We start from the raw sequence: 18,304 nt of genomic DNA on the forward strand, positions 1-18,304 counted from the left end.
TAGAAAGATTTCTCTTTTTCCTGTTGTAAACATCTTTAATTAGGCTTGTCAAATGTTCTATCTATTTTTTAAAGTCCATTTACAATTAGTGGTTGCAACTACTGGAACAGCGTAAATATGTGCAAAAAAAAATCTAGTTTATTCTGGAATTGATGCAGAAATTCCAACTTTCTTGCTGTCACTTATTTAGTTTGTTTTCTTTTTTCTCTTTTGTGAAAGTTTGTTTTCTATATAGTTATACAGAGATTTTATAGGTAAACTGAACAATTTCATTTAAATGCTTGACTTCTAAAAAAGTTCCTGAGAACAGAATGATGGTATTTCTTATATTGTAGATTTGCTCTGAATTATGGACTTTCAAACTAGTAATTATTTCATTATACAGTTGTACTGGAATAATCTCTTATAATGCAATATTATAAACTATATCATCTTAGAATTTTGTGCATTAAAATTCATTTTGCTCTCTATTGCACCTTTTGGGTTAACCTGATTTGTTATGTTTAAAGTGGAAAACTAAGTGCTTCTCTAAAATACTTTATTAAAATTTTAACTATAAGCATACTTCAGTTTATCACTGTTAGTCATAAAAACACCACCAGCTAGTTTACATGCATATTATTTTGCAAAGGAGAATGTAGCAAGAGAATAAAAACTGCCTTTAACAATGTTGGTCAGATTAAATCTCCTGCCCCCTGCTTGGGACTGACAACTTAATTTTCATGAGATGTCACAGAAAACTCATTGTCACACCGCTTAGATGGAAGTATGCATGTAGGAGATCCCCTAAAATTACCCATATATATTTTGATGTGTGTGAAATAGTGAAAGCTATTTACCAAAATGGGGAGGGGAACAATATTACTGCATCTTGACACTATAGTGAATAAACATTGCAATTTATTTGCCAATGTTCACCTTCAGCATACATCTGCCTATAAAGCTAAATTTTCATGAGTATATTTTTACTGTATTGTAAATTCTTAATTAATCCATCTTGTTGGGTTTTAGAAGATTTTCATATTTAACTCAATACTGACATCAATCTTATAAAGACATAATGCTTTTCAAATCTAATACAGTGCACATAAGGACAAAATATATCCCAAGTTAAAAGCAACAGCAAAGTAGGCATTTGGGTAGTTAGGTGGCTCAGTGGGCGGAGTGCTGGGCCTGAAGTCAGGAAGGCTCCTCTTCTTAAGTTCAAATGGGGCCTCAAACACTTAATAGCTGTGGGACTCTGGACAAGTCATTTAACTCTGCTTCAGTTTCCTCTATAAAGTGAACTGGAGAAAGAAACAATAAAGTCCTCTAGTATCTTTGTCAAGAAAACTCCAAATAGGAATATAAAGAGTTGGATATAAATAAAATGACTCAAAAACAACAGACACTTAATAAATGTTTGTTTCTTTCCTTCTTTCAGCATCATCCTAGACCTGCCTTCTAATACTAGTTAGGAATCCTGAAAACTCTTTCTCTAGAAATTCTACCTAATCCACTGACTTCTTGATAATTCCCATAAATGGCTTCAATTTTAGATATTCTAATTAGCTTCCTTTCTTCATATGTGAATGAACAAAATAAAATAAAATAAAATTTACCCTTATCTTTGATTATGATCATCCTCTTATCTCTTAAATTCCTTCATAAAAGCTGGGGGGAGGAGAGCTGGTACCTTTCCTTCTACAGAATCATCAGGCTATAACTGAAGACCTGCTGACTAAAGCAAACAATTCCTACTTTGAAGGGAAGAAAAGGAAAAAAATTGTTTCTCTCTTTTTGTTTTAATTATATTCTTAGATGGAAAGAACTTTGATCTATGAGTCAAGAGATCTGGATTCTGGGAACAGCTTTGTTGTTAACTTATGTATGAACTTAAGTTATGAACTTAAATTAAGTCACTTATTTCTGATCTTCAATTTCCTTATATGCAAAATATTAATCATGAGCCAGCAACCCTCCAAAATGAGCAGGCTGACCATATCTACCACCACCAGTTTTTGTATTGCCTCTGACATAAAAATGATTTTTCCATTTAAAAATGAAATTTTATTGTAATTTAAAAGGCAAAAACTTATGCTTAACTTATAAACTGTTACCAAAACAGACAATGGACTGGACCCTCCCACCTTAGATTTCCAACTCCAGGATTTAGATTTTTTCCCTAAAATGTAATTGTTGTTGTTTAACTGTGTCTAACTGTTATTGACCTATTTGGGACTTTTCCTGGGAAAGATGCTGGAATGATTTGCCTTTTCCCTCTCTAGCACGTTTTATAGATGAGACAAGCAGGGTTAAGTGATTTATCCAGGATGGCACAGCTAGTAAGTTTCTGAAGCTGAATTTGAACTCAGGTCTTCCTGATTCCAGACTTAGAGCTTTATCTATTGTCCCACCTAGCTGCCCCTCTCAAGGCCTTTCCAGATCCTAAATGAATGCTCCTACAATCTTAGCAGATGTTTTCTGTTATTATTTCTGCTCTTTTCCAGGCTGCCCTAGACTATGGGACAACATGATTTGCTGGCCTTTCTCTTTTACCGGACAGACAGTGAAAGCTGAATGCCCCAAATTCCTCCAAATGATCACTGGCAAAAATGGTAACTAGAGAACTCATTCCTACTTTTCTGGGTCTGGGAGGGTAAATATCAAGTATGTCAGGGAGGGAGGCATTGCCAACATGTCAGAGTAAAGTCAGGAACTTGCCCAACTTCTCCTCCAAAGTGCTCCAAATTCCTTTAAATGATGACTCTAAACAAATTTTAGAGTGTCAGAACACCCAAATAATGGTGAAGAACATTTTTTAGCTGAAGGCAACATAGAAGGTAAGCAGAAAAGGCCTGGGGAACCAGAGTGGGAGCCCAGTGCACAACCTCAGTACGCACTGCACCAGAACAGCTCTGGCCCCAATTCCAGGCCTGAGCATCAGCATCAATTTCTGTTGATTTAGCACCCTAGATCTTACAGCTACATTGAAGGGGGAGAAAGGAGAAAGATCCTCACAGTTCAGGGCAGAAAAGAATGCTTGTAGTCAGATCCCTAGAAAGATTTCTGAAAACAGCTGCACAAAACCCCTGAAGTTTGAGACAATGCACCTTCCACCCTGGAAACAGAGCCTACTTTAACAAAGAGTTAAAAGCTGAGCAATAAGCTAGGAAAATGAGCAGACAACAAAAAAAGTTTCTGACCATTGAAAGTTACTATGGTGACAAGAAAGATAATAACAAAGTCAAAGCTTTTACATCCAAAGCCTCCAAGAAAAATAAAAATTGGGCTCAGGCCTTAGAAGAGCTCAAAAGAGATTTTAAAATCAAATAAGAGAGAGAGAGAGAGGAAAAATTAAGAAGAGAATCAAAAGTGGCGCAAAAAAGGAAATGCAAAAAGCTAATGAGGAGAAGAATGCCTTAAAAGGAAAAATTAGCCAATTGGGAAAGGAGGCACAAAAGCTTACTAAGGAAAATAATTCTTTAAAAAATAGAATTGAGCAAATAAAAGCTTTATCTTTTTCTTTATGAGAAATCAAAATACAATAAAGCAAAACCAAAAAGTAGGAATAATGTGGAATATCTCATTGGAAAAACAAACTGACCTAGAAAATAAGTTCAGAAGAAATAATTTAAAATTTTTTGATCTACTTGAAAGTAATGATCAAAAAAGAGCTTGGATATCATCTTTCAAGAAATTATCAAGGAAATCATCCTGATGTGGTTCTAGAATTTAAAAAGGGTAAAATAGAAATCACACCCTGAAAGAGATCCCAAAATGAAAATTCTCAGGAATATTATACCCAAATCCAGAACTCCAGATCAAGGAGAAAATATTAGAAGCATCCAGAAAGAAACAATTCAAATATAGTGCAGCCACAGTCAGGAAAACACAATATTTAGCAGCTTGTACATTAAAAGACTGGAGGACTTGGAATATGATTCCAGAGAGCAATGGAACTAGGATTATAAATAAGAATCGCTTACCCAGCAAAACTGAGTATAAGTCTTCTGAGGAAAAGGTAGTCATTCAATGAAATAGAAGATTTTCAAACACTTGTGATGAAAAGACCAAAACTGAATGGAAAATTTAATTTTCAAATACAGGACTCTGGAGAAGCATAAGGAAGTAATTAAGAAAGTGATATCATAAGGGATTTAATAAGTTTTTTCTATCCACATTCTTACTTAGAAGGTGATACTTGTAACTCATTAGAACTTTCTTATTATGTCTGTTAGAAAGAATATATATAGACAAAGGGCATGGATGTGAGTTGAATATAAAGGGATGATATCTTTTTTTTTTAAATGATGAAATTAAGAAGTGAGAGGGGGATGTACTGGGAGAAAGGGAAAGGGAAAAGTGGAATGGTGCAAATTATTTACCATTTTTTTAAAAAGAGGAAAGAAAAAGCTTTTATAATAGAGGGAAAGGAGGAAGGAAAGGGTGAGAGAGTGAACCTTACTCCCATCATAATTGGCTTGAAGAAGAAATAATGTACATACTCAATAAGGGTATAGAAATCTATCTTGCCTAAAGGAAAATAGAGGGAGAATTGGATGGGGGATATTAGGAGAGTAATAACAAGATATATTGGGAGTGGAGGCGATCAGTACCAAAACACTTTTGAGGAGGGACAGGGTGGAGTGTAAAAAGAATTTTGAAGCTAGTTTCATTGATAAGGTCTCATTTCTCAAACATAGAGGGAACTGAATCAAATTTATAAAAGTAAGAGCCATGCCCTAATTGCTAAATTATCAAAAGATATGATCTGTGCCCAAAAGGCTATAGAATCATGCATAATCTTTGACCTAATAATATTTGGCAGAATACCAAAAAAGATTTTTTTTTTAAAGGAAAATGACCTATACGTACAAAAAAATATTTATACTCTCTTCTTCCAGCAAAAAAAAAAAAAAAATTGGAAATTGAGGGGATGCCCATCAATTGAGGAATGGCTCAATAAACTGTGTTTATGATGGAATATTATTGTTTTGAGGGAAATGATGAACAGGATGCTCTCATTGGAAAGTCCTCCATGAACTCACACAAAGTAAAATGTATTGTAAACAAAGTAATTGCTATGTTCTGGGATAACCAGCTGTGAATGACTTTGCTATTCTCCGTAGTACAATCATCCACAATTACTCTGAAGGACTTATGATGAAAGATTCTATCTACACCCAGAGAAAGAATTGATGTGTATTAATACAGATTGATGCATTCTCTCTCTCTTTCTTTTTAACTTAATTTTTCTTAAGAGTTTTTATTTTCATTAGGGTGGGAGATCTATGTTTTTTTTTCACAATTTGATGGAAATGTTTTCCATAACTTCACATGTGGTTTCTTACTTGTGGGTGGAGATAAGGGAGAGAATCTATAACTCAAAAAAATTTAAAACAAATGTAAAAAAAATTTTGTTTTGAATATAACTGGGAAAAAATATTAAATAAAGAAAAGGAAAAAAAAAAGAATGTCAGGGAGGAAGCACAGACTTTCTCCAAATCTTTTCTATTCTGCAGGTAAACTTGCCCAACCTGGATCTCCCTCACTTAAATCCATTTCACTTGCATGTAATGGCATCACCTTCCTGATGTCATGGTCCCTTTTGAGAAATAAGGACAAACAAGAACAATTTTCCACTTTCCCTCCTACCCCCTTTGTAGTCTCCCCTTATTCCCTTAGCATATTTGCATTTGACCTGGGGCCTTCTCATTTACCTAATAGAGGATTTGGGAAAGATTTCTCATTTACCTAATAGAGGGTTTGGGAAAGTCTCTGAAGACAGAAAGATACAACTCTGTGTTAAAAGCCTAGACTGCAGTAAGCAGAGTTATTTACATTTGGTCTATATACAAACTGCCTTCTCCCCCAGGCCACCCCTTTCTAATATCCCGACTTCCCCCTTTCCCCTCTCTCTCTTCAGATGCACTTGACATCAATGAAGTACCAAATATTAATAATATCACTTATCAACCTGATGCCTAAAATCTTTGTTCACTTGTGCCTCCCTTTTGGAACCTTTGTCCATGAAGCTTTCTTGGCAAAGATACTGGAACAGTGTGCCATTCATTTCCTTCTCCAGGGACAAACAGATTAAGTGGTTTGCCCAAAGTCACACAGCTGGGAAGTTTCTGAACCTGGATTTAAACTCAGATCTTTTTGACTTCAAGTCCAGAGCCCTATCTACTATGCCTCAGTAGCTTCAATATTTGATGATTCTATTGGAATATGCATTGTATTTAATGGAATGAATGTTGCAATTGAACTCAAAGGCCCTGAGCTCAAATCTTAATTCTTCTGTTTAAATCCTATGTTGCCTTGCATGTCCCTTTATTTCTCGGTACCTTTTTTGTCATCTTAAAAATAAGGGCAGGCAACTAGAAGGTGAAATGGATAGAGGGTTAGTCCCAGAGTCAGAAGGACTGAGTTCAAATCTGGCCTCAGACACTTAACACTTCCTAGCTGTGTGATCCTGGGCAAGTCACTTAACTCCTATAGCCTCCGAAAAAATAAATTTAAAAAATAAGGGCAAGGGAAAATTGACTAGGTAATGTCCTTTCCAGATCTAAACCCTAAGTGTCAAGACATAGGTAAGGACACTTTCAAGAGGAAGTGGTGCAAAGGATAGAGCACTGGGCTTGGAATCAGAAAGATAGAAGTTCAAATCTGGCCTCAGATACTGTGTGACCTTAAGCAAGTAATTGAACTTAGCCTCAGTTTCCTCAAAAGTAAAATGAGAATAGTAATAGCACCTATCTTCCAAGTTGTTGTGAGAATCAAATAAATAATATCTGCAAAGTGCTCAGCATAATACCTTGTAGTTATTATATAAATTCTGGCTATTATTATTATCCTTAATTCTCTCTGCAGTTTCCTTTGATAGAAAATAATTTTTGAATTTGGGGCTACAAAGTCTCCCTAATTGTTCCATTCAATTTGTCACTCTGCTTTTTTTATCCCATTAGTAGAATCAAGGTTTCCATAATCCCTTAAATATTTCTCCCAGCCTTAGATGGATGAATACTGAATCTATTTTTGCTTATCTTCTGTATTTGTCTTTTCTACTTTATTATTCCTGTTGCCTTTAATATTCTTGTTGTCTTGTTGAGATAGGCAGAAAGAAAGGAGGAGAGTAAAGGCAAAGCAGTCCAGTGAAAAGAGCCAGAGTTTGGAAGCTCTCAGACCTGAATTCTAGTTGCTGCCTTTGTCATGAACTCTAGCTGTGTGACCTTAGGGAAGCATGACTATTCATGTGTTCTATTATATATATATATATATATATATATATATATATATATATATATATATATATATATATATATATATATATATATATAATACATCACAATAGACATTGCTCAGTGTCTATTATTTTTGGTTGTGAGGGTCAAATAATTTAGCTGTAATGAAAGTCCTTTGCAGAGTAAAAAATTTCTCTACACATATAAGGCATTATAAAGATAGCAGGAGCAATACTAAGATCATTGAGAAGGATCATTAGAGAAAGCATTGATAAGGATAATGAAGTCCTGGCAAGCTGATATCCTTTTGGGCAAAGCTACTATTTTCATCTTGGATGAAGGTGAAAGTTTCATCAGTAAACTCACTGAAAGTAAGGATTTCATCAGTAAAAGATAAATTTATAAGGCAAACAACTAGTTAAAAATGTACTGTTTGATGTGGTTAAGATTTTCAGACCATGGCTTAATAGAAGAATGAAGGGTTCTTAGTAAAGGACAGAGTTCATCTTTCAAGAACAAAGCCTTCCCATATAAATGAGTGCAGCAATCATTTTACCAAAGAAGTTAGCTTCAAGAATTAGGAGTTAAAAAGAGATAGTATCTATTTTTAAACCATGGTTTAAGATATAAAAATAATGATGCAATCAGGGGTGAAATATATCTAATTATGGTTAGTAACATATATTAGCCTGGAAAAGGTGTAAAAGATTTTAAATTGAACATAGAAGAGGAAGAAGAGGATGTCAACACCTACCCACCAAACCAAATACCAAAGAAAGTAGCAATTATGCCCTAGGAAGAAGTAAAGATTATTAGTAGTAATTTATTTTATTTTTTACATATAGAATTATATTTTCCCGAGTACATGTAAAATTTTCAGTTCTAAATTATTTTCTCCTTCCCTCCCCCCTCATTGAGAAGGCAAGCAATTTGAAATGGGTAATACATGTATAGTCAAGCAAAACTTATTTCCATTTTATTGACTTCTTGAAGGGTCATCTTCCTATCATTGATTATCTGTAAGAAGAGTTTGATTGAAAAAAAAAAATCCTTCCATTGCTCATTAATGGCATCTGAGATTTCCAGAAGCCTCAGATACGTCCTGAACTCAGAGAATTGTCTTGAAAGCTGTAAATAGCCACTTAGGATTGCTATTGTATTACTTCTGATCAGAGAATGAGATAGGGAAAAAAAAAAAAAGTCGGACAGGATCTTGGGATCCAGTCTCAGACTCATCTAGCCAACAGGCTATATACCATGTGTATAGCTGCCACTGTTGCCAGGGTGGAGGAATGGCACCTTTCATTCCAGCCTTGAGAAGTCCCAGAGAGATTGTCTTGAAATATCTGAAGAACTTTATGTAGAAGAGGATTCTTTTGTGACTCAGAAAAAACAGTATCTGGCATTAATAAGTACTTTAACAATGCTTATTTCCCCTCCCCCTAATAGGAAAAACTGAAGAGAGGCAGGTTTTAGTTTGATGTAATTAATAATAATAAACTCCTATGAGTTGCTATTACTATCCCTATTTTATAGAAGAGGAAATAGGCAAACAGAGGTTGTGACTTCTCAGTTATTCCTGATTTTTATGTCCCAAGCTCAATCCACTCCACCTCCTATCTATACAAAGATAAGGAGATTCTAGGACTCAGTGAGTGCTATCTCCCAGGGAAATGAATTTCTTCTTCTAATCCGTCCATCATTGGAGGTCTTCAAACTAACTGACCAACTAATAGGAGCATAGAAAAATTAGAAGAAATGATCTCCAGCTTTAGTTAGATTCATGATCCTTAAATCCAGTTGCATCATTTTACATACAAGTGAACTGGGACTCAGAGAGTGGATTGATTTGCCCAGCTAGGAGCTGAGCTAGAATTGAATCCAGATTTCTATTTACCCAAGTAACCCACCTGACTTCTAAGCCTCCTCACCCAAACTTTCTCTAATCTTATCCCCTGGAATTTTTTCTGCCCTATATATTATGTCTCACTCTTTTGGGGGAAGATGTGTGTACTGAGCCTGCAGTGTTCTGAAAACAATAGAGACTTTAAAAATATTAAATTAAAATAAATTTGATGAACTGGAAGAGATATCATTCATCAAGCTGAACAAATAAATCACCTTCTTGGGGCTCACCTTATGGATAGGTAGAGGAGACAGTTATATAGGTAGAGAAGCATCTGGCAGGGAGCCTGTGGTCAAAATTATTCTCTCCCTGTGGAACCCCTACCTGAAATCTCTTCTTTGAAGTTATGTTCCTTTGGCTTATGAAAACTTTTTTTTCTCCCAGAGTCCTTTACAAAATCCAAATACTGTTGGGAAGAATGAGGGTGTCATACTCTGTTTATCCCTTAAATCTTAGTAGAATTAAAGGATATTGAGGGGAGGAAAGAAGTTTGAGAAGGGGTCTAGCAGGAGATGGAAAAGGTCCTGAAAGGGGATAAGGGAAAATTGGAAAGACAAACTTCATCTTCTTTGAAATTTTGCTGAGGGTTCACCCTACCTTAAACCCAAATCCTGTTTATTGAAACTGGGTCATTTCAGTCTCATGACTGGCTCATTAGAAGGAGCTCCTCATTAGAAGAAAAAACTGGGTTTCTGGCCCAGATCACAGGCTCTGTCGGTCTTTCCGAATTCTGCCAGGTCAAAGCAGGAAACTGTGTTGGACAATTCTCAGGACTGAAGAATTGATCCCCAGCCTAAAAAAAATCCTTCTTTGATCCATTGTCTGATTTCCTTTAGCCTTTAGGCACACAAGCAGATGATTATGTGTATATAGCTGATCTTATTCTTTTCTATCACATCCTCCTAATTTTGGCTTCTGTTTTTTGTCTTTTATTTTATCCTCCTAATAGAAATGTGGGGATCTCTCAATCCTTTTCTGACATTGCCTTCAGAACTCTTTGCCCAGAAGTTTATTTTCCCACCCACTTCAGAACTACTAGTACCATTCAGTACTGGAAATTTTGTTCTGGCACCTTGTCAGGGATGGGGTCCCAGACCTACCAGGCTTAGAGCAAAGATATCAAAATCAAGGCAAAATTCCTGAAAGCAGTCTCATTCAGATTAAAATGTAATGGGGAAATGTTTAACAAAATTAACAAAAATATAATACAACATAAATAATGTTGATTTAGGGTTTTCTAAGTTAATACACAGCCAGCAGGAATCTATTTCTATTTGACTTTGTCATCACTGATCTAGAGCATCTCCATAAGACAGTAGCAGATCCAGATCACTTCTTCAAGAAAGAGGTGCCTCAGAACACCAGAAGCAGGAAAATCCTGGCACCTGCCTAAACCCGAAGTCAGAGTTGAAAGTGCCATTAAAGACACTACATGGTACCCAAAAGCGTAGGTACAAGACAACTGATATATTTGGCCTTAGGTACTAGGAGTGTTTCTTTCCAAACCAAGTTTTTGTCAGCTGGCAACGGAGGCACAAGCGATATTACATGAGATAAAAGAGATAAAATACCCTTTAGGCAGCAGTTAGGAGTCAAAAGGGAGAAACAAGTCAGCTCCTTATTCAGATTATTTCTTTATCAGATTGTGTCTCTGCCTCCTAAACCTTCCTTTCTCTTTCCTGCCAAAACCCCTTGGGAGTGGAAATCCAATTGAAAAATCCATTAAGAGCCTGAGCAACTCTGGTGTGGCAAAATTTGTAAGCTAATTATCTCTTTTTTTTTCTTTCTAAATTCAAAATTTTTAAGCTACTATTTCCATATGTAGAACAAAATACAAAAACAAAACAAAACAAAACCATTATATATGAAATCATGAATCTTCATTTCAAACCACATGTACTCTCTCCATCTCCCTCTCTTCCTCCCCCTCCTCTCTCTCTCTTTCTCCCTCCCTCTCTCGTCTCTCCTCCACCCTCTCTCTTCATTTTTTTTTTTCCTGAGGCTGGGGTTAAGTGACTTGCCCAGGGTCACACAGCTAGGAAGTGTTAAGTATCTGAGACAAATTTGAACTCGGGTCCTCCAGAATTCAAGGCTGGTGCTCTATCCACTGCGCCTCCTAGCTGCCCCCACCCTTTCTCTCATACCCATACACACTCCCAGTTGCATATATTTCTTTCAAAAATGTCTTGCTTATTTTTGAACCATTTTCCTGTTTTTTTCTATTTTAAAAATGTTTCAAAGATCCTACTTTTTGGCATTGCTATTTGCTAGTCCCCCTTTCTTCAACTTCCCAACGAAAACAGAGGGAGAACAATCTTCCTCACAAACAAATCTTGTCAAGTAAAATGAATCTACACAATGGCCATGTCTAAAAACATGTGTTTCTGTACCTTAAATCCATCAAGTCTCTGTCAGGAGGTGTATATGTTTATAACATGTTTCATCCTGAGTCATCAGGAGGCATCACTGAAGTTGGTTACTGCATCTTTCAAAGTTGTTTTTTTCTTACAAAATTGTTTTCCTTGTATAATTGTTCTCCCAATTCTACTCCTTTTGCTCTGTACCAGTCCATTCTTCCTAGGATTCTCTGACGTCATCTCTTTTTTCATTTCTTGTGGCACCTATAATATAATAGTTGATTTTGTAATATTCTACTTATTTCATATATCATAATTTGTTTAGCCATTCCCCAATTTTTTTCAGTTTCTCTTTATTTTCTTTTTAATTTATGGAATAAAACAAGAATTTCTAAAGCATAGTACAATAAAAAGATGATTGCATATGAAACTTCAAATCTGTTAAGCACAATTTTCTATTCCTTTCAAATGTACAACAAAATTAAATTTTTTTTTCTTTCCTCCCCCTTCCTACCTTAGAGATGGTTACCATAAGACACACAATAGGTATATATACATTTATAAGCATATATACATGCACACACAAATATATGTGTAAAATTATTCTCAGTTCTTTCTCTGGCTACAGATAGTATCTTTCTTCATATTCCTTTATGGTTAATTTGGGTACTTATAATAAACTAACTTATTAACTCAAAACCATTTAAAATATTATTGTAACTATATACAATGTTCTCTTGGTTTTGTTCATTCAGCTTTTTGTTATATGATGCAAGCCTTTCCATTTTTTTCTAAAATCACTGAGTTTATCATTTCTTAGAGCACAGTAGTATTCCATCACAATTATATAACACAACTTGTTTAGCCATTCCTCAATTGATGGGCATCTCTGCAATCTCCAGTTCTTTGCCACCACAAAGAGAACTACATTAAGCATTTTAGAACATATAGGTTCTTTTTCTTTTCCTTTAATCATCTTTGGAAGTATACCAAGTAGTTGCATTGCTGGATCAAAGGGTATAGGTAAGTTAATAATTCTTTGAGTATAATTCCAGGTTGCTCTCCAAAATTGTTGTTTATCAATTCATAAGTCTACCAATAATGAATTATTGAATCCACCAAAGCTTTGTCACTTTCCCCTTCTATACATTTAGCCAATCTCATGGGCATAAAGTTATATCTCAACGTTGTTTTAATCTGCATTTCTTTAACCAAATCAAAATGACTATAAATCGTTTTGACTTCTTCACTGAAAAATTGTCTGTTCATATCCTTTGATCATTTATCAATTGGAAAATGACTTAAATTTGACAAAGTTCCTTATATATTTTAGATATGAGACCCTTAGTTTGTCAAGTGTCTATACATTTCTCCCCTGTTTTGTTTTCCTTCTGATCTTAATTACCTTTGTTTTATTTGTATAAAAACTTTCATAGACTTTAATTCTTTGGTTCTCTTTTAATTTCCTCCTTCAGGATCTTAATATCCCTATTGTTTCTTTATTGAATTTGTTGTATTATTTCTACTCCAAATTCTTTTTTTTTTTTTTTGAGAACAGGTTTTTTTTTTATTTTTTTAATTTTTATTAAAGCTTTTTATTTTCAAAACATATGCATAAATATTTTTTTAACATTAACCCTTGCAAAACCTTGTGTTCCAAATTTTCCCTCCTTCCCTCACCCCCTTCCCTAGATGGCAAGTAATCCAATATATGTTAAACATGTTAAATATATAGTAAATCCAATATATGCATACATATTTATACAGTTATCAAGCTATACAAGAAAAATCAGATCAAAAGAAGAAAAAAATGAGAAAGAAAACAAAATGCAATCAGACAACAACAAAAAAAATTGTTATGTTGTGATCTACACTTAGTTTCCACAGTCCTCTTTCTGGTGTACATGGCTCTCTTCATCACTGAACAATTGGAATTGCTTTGAATCATCTCATTGTTGAAGAGGGCCATGTCCATCAGAATACATCTTCATACAGTATTGTTGTTGAAGTGTATAATGATTCTCTGGTTCTGCTCATTTCACTCAGCATCAGTTCATGTCTCTCCAGGCCTCTCTTTAATCATCCTGCTGATTATTTCTTAAAGAACAATAACATTCCATAACATTCATATACTATAACTTATCCATTCTCCAATTGATAGACATCCATTCAGTTTCCAGTTTCTTGCCACTACAAAAAGGGCTGCCACAAACATTTTAGCACACGTGGGCCTCTTTCCCTTCTTTATGATCTCTTTGGGATATAAGCCCTCCAATTCTTAAAATGTTTCTGTATGTATCCAATCCTTTTTGGTCCAGTTAAGAGAAGAGTGAGATTCTTTGGAGGCCCATTCTCCTCTCTTACCTCCACATATGCATCCCCTTCTCATATATCCCAGTTATGAGAAACAGTAAGTTTCATCCTCTTCTACATCTATAACAATTTTTGATACCTGCCTTTCAGAATTAGAACCCCCGGTGTCTTTGAAATTGAGCCTGGATCTTCAACCCAGCCTCTCCATGCCATGGTGTCTCAGGCAGACACGAGTGTTGCTCACTACTACTTTATGAAGTTCAGTTTTAGATCTCTCTAGGGATTCCTGGTCCCCTCTTTGACTTTCTGAGTCCTCTGAGACTTTCTCAAAGGATATCTGTGCTTTTGCTATGTTTTTGGTTTTTTTTAAATCTCAGTTTAAACACCATAAGCTTTATCTGGAGGTGGATAACATGTTTCATCGTGATTCCTCTATGATTATGGTTGGTCCTTGTGGTGATCAAAACCTTTAAAAGTGTTTACCTTTACAATATTGTTGCTATGGTATAAGAGTTTTTCTGTTCTATTAATTGCACTTTGCATCAGTTCATACAAATCTCATTTTTTTCTGAAAGTTTTCAAGTTTTTGGAAAATAATTACTTCAGAAGATAATCTTTTTTTGTCCCAATTCATCTGACTTTACAGGGGAATTGATAACACCTTCAGGAATCCAGTAGAAGAAAAAGTTTTCCACTGAAGGTTCTCTATATAGAATGAGAAGGAATTTCCTTTTAGGAATTTCTATCCCTCTAAACCACTTGCTAGAAACTCAGATAAATAATAAGTGGATCAATGGAATAATGGATGGATAATCTTCAAATAAATGAAAGAAAGAGACCAGGATGTGAGCTTAAATGTTAGGAAGAACTTCCTTAAAACATTCTTATGTACCAAAATAGTAGACTAAAGGAGTTTTTGGAGTTTTTTGGAGGGCTTCTAGGTAGATAGGGATATAAAGGTAAATACCCTTGTGAGGGAATCAATGAATTTAAGGAACTAATTTATTACAGTTTCCAAATCTTCAAGTTTCAGGAATAGAAAGGCCTTAGAGATAATAAAGTTATTTAATGAAGTGCCAACTGTTTAATGATAGAGGCAAGCCTAGACCCAGGTCATTTATTCCTAGTCCAGTGCTCTTTTTAGTATATAATATACAATATACTTCATGAGCTTCTTTTTCTAGGAGTCTTGAGACCTGGAATTTTGTCTTATCTCTGCCACAAAGTAGTTATATGACCCTCCACAAGTGGGTCATTCTACAGATGAGGAGACTGAGATGTTAAATTACTTTGCAATTGTGACTTCTGAGACCAAAGTCCTTTAGAAAGAAGACATCAAAGTTAGAGATGGGGTAATTGTGGAGGAGGTCCAGGAAAGGATGTAGGTCTCAGAAAGTTTAGAGTCACCATAGAATACCTGTCATATTGTCTAAGATGACAGGAAAAGATAATGATGAATGTTGGAGGGAATGTGGAAAAATTGGGACACTAATACATTGTAAATGGAGTTGTGAACTGATCCAACCATTCTGGAGAACAATTTGAAACTATACTCAAAGGACTATAAAACTGTATATACCCTTTGATCCAACAGTACCTCTACTGGGCCTGTATCCCAAAGAGATCTTAAGGAAGGGAAAGGGACCCACATGTGCAAAAATTTTTGAGATGGCCCTTGTGGCAAGAAACTGGAAACTGAGTGGATACCCATCAATTGGAGAATGGCTGAATAAGTAATGGTATATGAATGTTATGGAATATTATTGTTCTCTAAGAAATGATCAGCAAGATGAATTCAGAGAGGCCTGGAGAGACTTACATGAATTGATGCTAAGTAAAGTGAGTAGAACCAAGAGAATATTGTACATAATAACAAGATTATATGATGATCCATTTTAATGGACATGGCCCTTTTCAATACTGAAGTGATTCAGACCAGTTCCAATGGATGGAGAGACTTACACCTAGAGAGAGATCTATAGGGACTGAGTGTGGATCACAACATAATATTTTTACATTTTGATTGTTGTTTGCTTAGTTTTTGTTTTCTTTCTCATGTTTTCCCTTTTTGATCTGATTTTTCTTGTGAAACATAATTGGGGAAATATGTATAGAAGAACTGCACATGTTTAACATATTTGGAATTACTTGCAGTCCAGGGGAGAAGATGGGGGAAAGGAGGAAGAAAAAATTTGGAACACAAGATTTTGCAAGGGTGAATGTTAAAAACTATGCATATATTTTGGAAATAAAAGACTAAAAATAAAAATTAAAATTAGAGTCCCCCAAAACTAGAGTGATATAGGAAGTAACATAAAAAAAAAAAATTAGTTTCAGTGAAAAAAAAAGTCACTATAGAGAAGCAGAGGTGAACACTAATCTTGGTGACTTAGTCTTTAGGCACTCTTGTTCTGTGTAAAGTCACCATAGATAATTAAAAATTGATTACATTATTAAAAAATAAGAAGCAGAGGAAATAGAAATTGAAGCAAAGTGTTCTAGGACTCATCCTAAGATAATTATTTAGGGAAACCTACCAGTTGTGCTTACTAACTTCCTACTCTCATTTTGTACCTGCAGGGTTTGTATTTCGAAACTGTACTCAGGATGGCTGGTCTGAAACCTTTCTCAGAACTGATGCTGCCTGTGGGTATGATGTAAATGATACCACCAACGATAAGAGGGTAAGTGAAGCACTCAACACTATGGACTAAGGAGCTACTGTACAATATAAGGTCAGTTTTGGGAATTTCAGGGGAGACAGAGCGGGAGAATGAAATGAACAATGGGATAGAAATCAGAATCCCCATTAACTAATTATGGGTAAGTTCTTTGAGGAAAGAAAAAAAAAATTTGTCTTTGTATCTTACAATGCCTGGAATTGTGAGGTATGATATATCTTTACATGAGAAATACTTGTTGATTGACTTATTGGGTCACTTAATTTCTCTTCAATTTCCCAGCATTTAAAGATAAGAATAATAATATTACCCTTTCCTATCTCTCACTCTAGGATTATTCTCAAGACTGATATCATAATAGATGTTTAAATAATTGTTAAAAAACAAAAAAAAAAAGATCCATAAATGAGGAAAGAAATATGTCCATGCAAAGATTGTCTCAGAGTGTTTCTAGGCGTTCTTTCCTTCCTTCCCTCCTTCTTTCCTCCTTCCTCCCTTCTTTCCTTCCTTTTTTTTTCTCTCCTTCCCTCCCTAATAGGTTATCTCTCTCTGTCTCTCTCTTTCTCTCTGCCTCTCACTTAGTGGGAAGAGATTAAGCTAAAGAGTTTAAGCTAAAGTCTACCTCCTCCAAGTTAAGAGCAATCAGGGAAGCATCAAGAGACTAGAGAGATTTAAATGTAAGCAGGTAGATAGAATTCTTGTCCAACACAATTTTTAGAGGCTAGTCTCAGACTTTTTGGATCCCTATCCATAGCTAGGCTTCTAGTGGTATTGATATAACTTTTCTATGGGAAGAAGTTTCAAAGAATACTGTGAAGAAATAAAGAGAGGAAAATTATGTGGTTGACTATGTCCCTCCAAAGAGTTCGTGGACTTTGAGATTTCCCCTGAAGAAGCAGCACTGATGCATTTTAGGCAGGTTTCAAGATCTTGCTAATGCACAACTTGGGACTCAATGAGATTGTGCTCTTAAACTTGGAAGAGTATACCCATCTGCACTGGAGCTGTAGCAACAGAGTCACATTTAACATTTATTTCAGAGTTTTGGTGGAAACCAACATTGACAATGCAGACATTGTCAAACAACTATTTGGGGGTTTATTTGTGTCAAATTCTTCTATACCCACCTCTGTTCTCATAAATTGTCAGTGACTTTAGTTGAGCTGCTAGACCAGAGACCCATAGCTTTAGTTATCTGAAAAACTAGTAATTGAATCATGAATCATGGAACTCATGGAACTCATGGGAAGTGATTGCCTTTGATGAACTTGGCAACATTTGTCACTTCCTATTTCTTGATACCCTAGTGTTTTCTATTTCAAGAAAGTTGTGTTTGGGGCAGCTAGGTGTCACAGTGGATAGAGCAACAGCCTTGAATTCAGGAGGGCCCCAGTTCAAATCTGGTCTCAGACACTTAATACTTCCTAGCTGTGTGACCCTGGGCAAGTCACTTAACCCCAGCCTCAAAAATAAATTAATTTAATTTAATTAAAAAAAAAAAAAAAAAAGAAAGTTGTGTTTGTTCTCACTACAAGTTGAGATCATGTGATCAATATTTATTGCTTTATAAAAGAAATAAGCTATTAGAAGCTCAAAGCTGTTGGTTCTGAGTTGCTGCTTACCCTAATATGTATAGAGTAGCTTTCAAGGGACATTTCGAAGATTGCAAGGGTCACTTAATCTATTTAAAAGAAAAACCCTTTCATTGGTAGGACCCAGGGAAGATTCTCCTTTCTTACTTAACTCTTTCCTAGGTTGTGATTGGACAGCAGGGTTTTCCAATTTAATCGCAACAGATCAACTAGTTGACTTAATTATTGA

The 18,304-nt window shown here is 35.3% G+C and overlaps 1 protein-coding gene across 1 annotated transcript in view; it reads left to right on the forward strand.

Annotated features, from left to right (window-relative positions):
* The window catches only part of SCTR (secretin receptor), an 81,894-nt gene that overhangs the window by 41,476 nt on the left and 22,114 nt on the right, over positions 1 to 18,304 (forward strand). Inside the window, exons 3-4 of the mRNA XM_074301822.1 lie at positions 2,490 to 2,597; positions 16,383 to 16,486. Coding sequence (XP_074157923.1) covers positions 2,490 to 2,597; positions 16,383 to 16,486 — 212 coding nt within the window. The remainder of the gene's footprint in view (positions 1 to 2,489; positions 2,598 to 16,382; positions 16,487 to 18,304) is intronic.

The sequence above is a fragment of the Sminthopsis crassicaudata genome, chromosome 3, assembly GCF_048593235.1.
Source record: "Sminthopsis crassicaudata isolate SCR6 chromosome 3, ASM4859323v1, whole genome shotgun sequence".
In the NCBI taxonomy this organism is placed as follows: domain Eukaryota; kingdom Metazoa; phylum Chordata; class Mammalia; order Dasyuromorphia; family Dasyuridae; genus Sminthopsis; species Sminthopsis crassicaudata.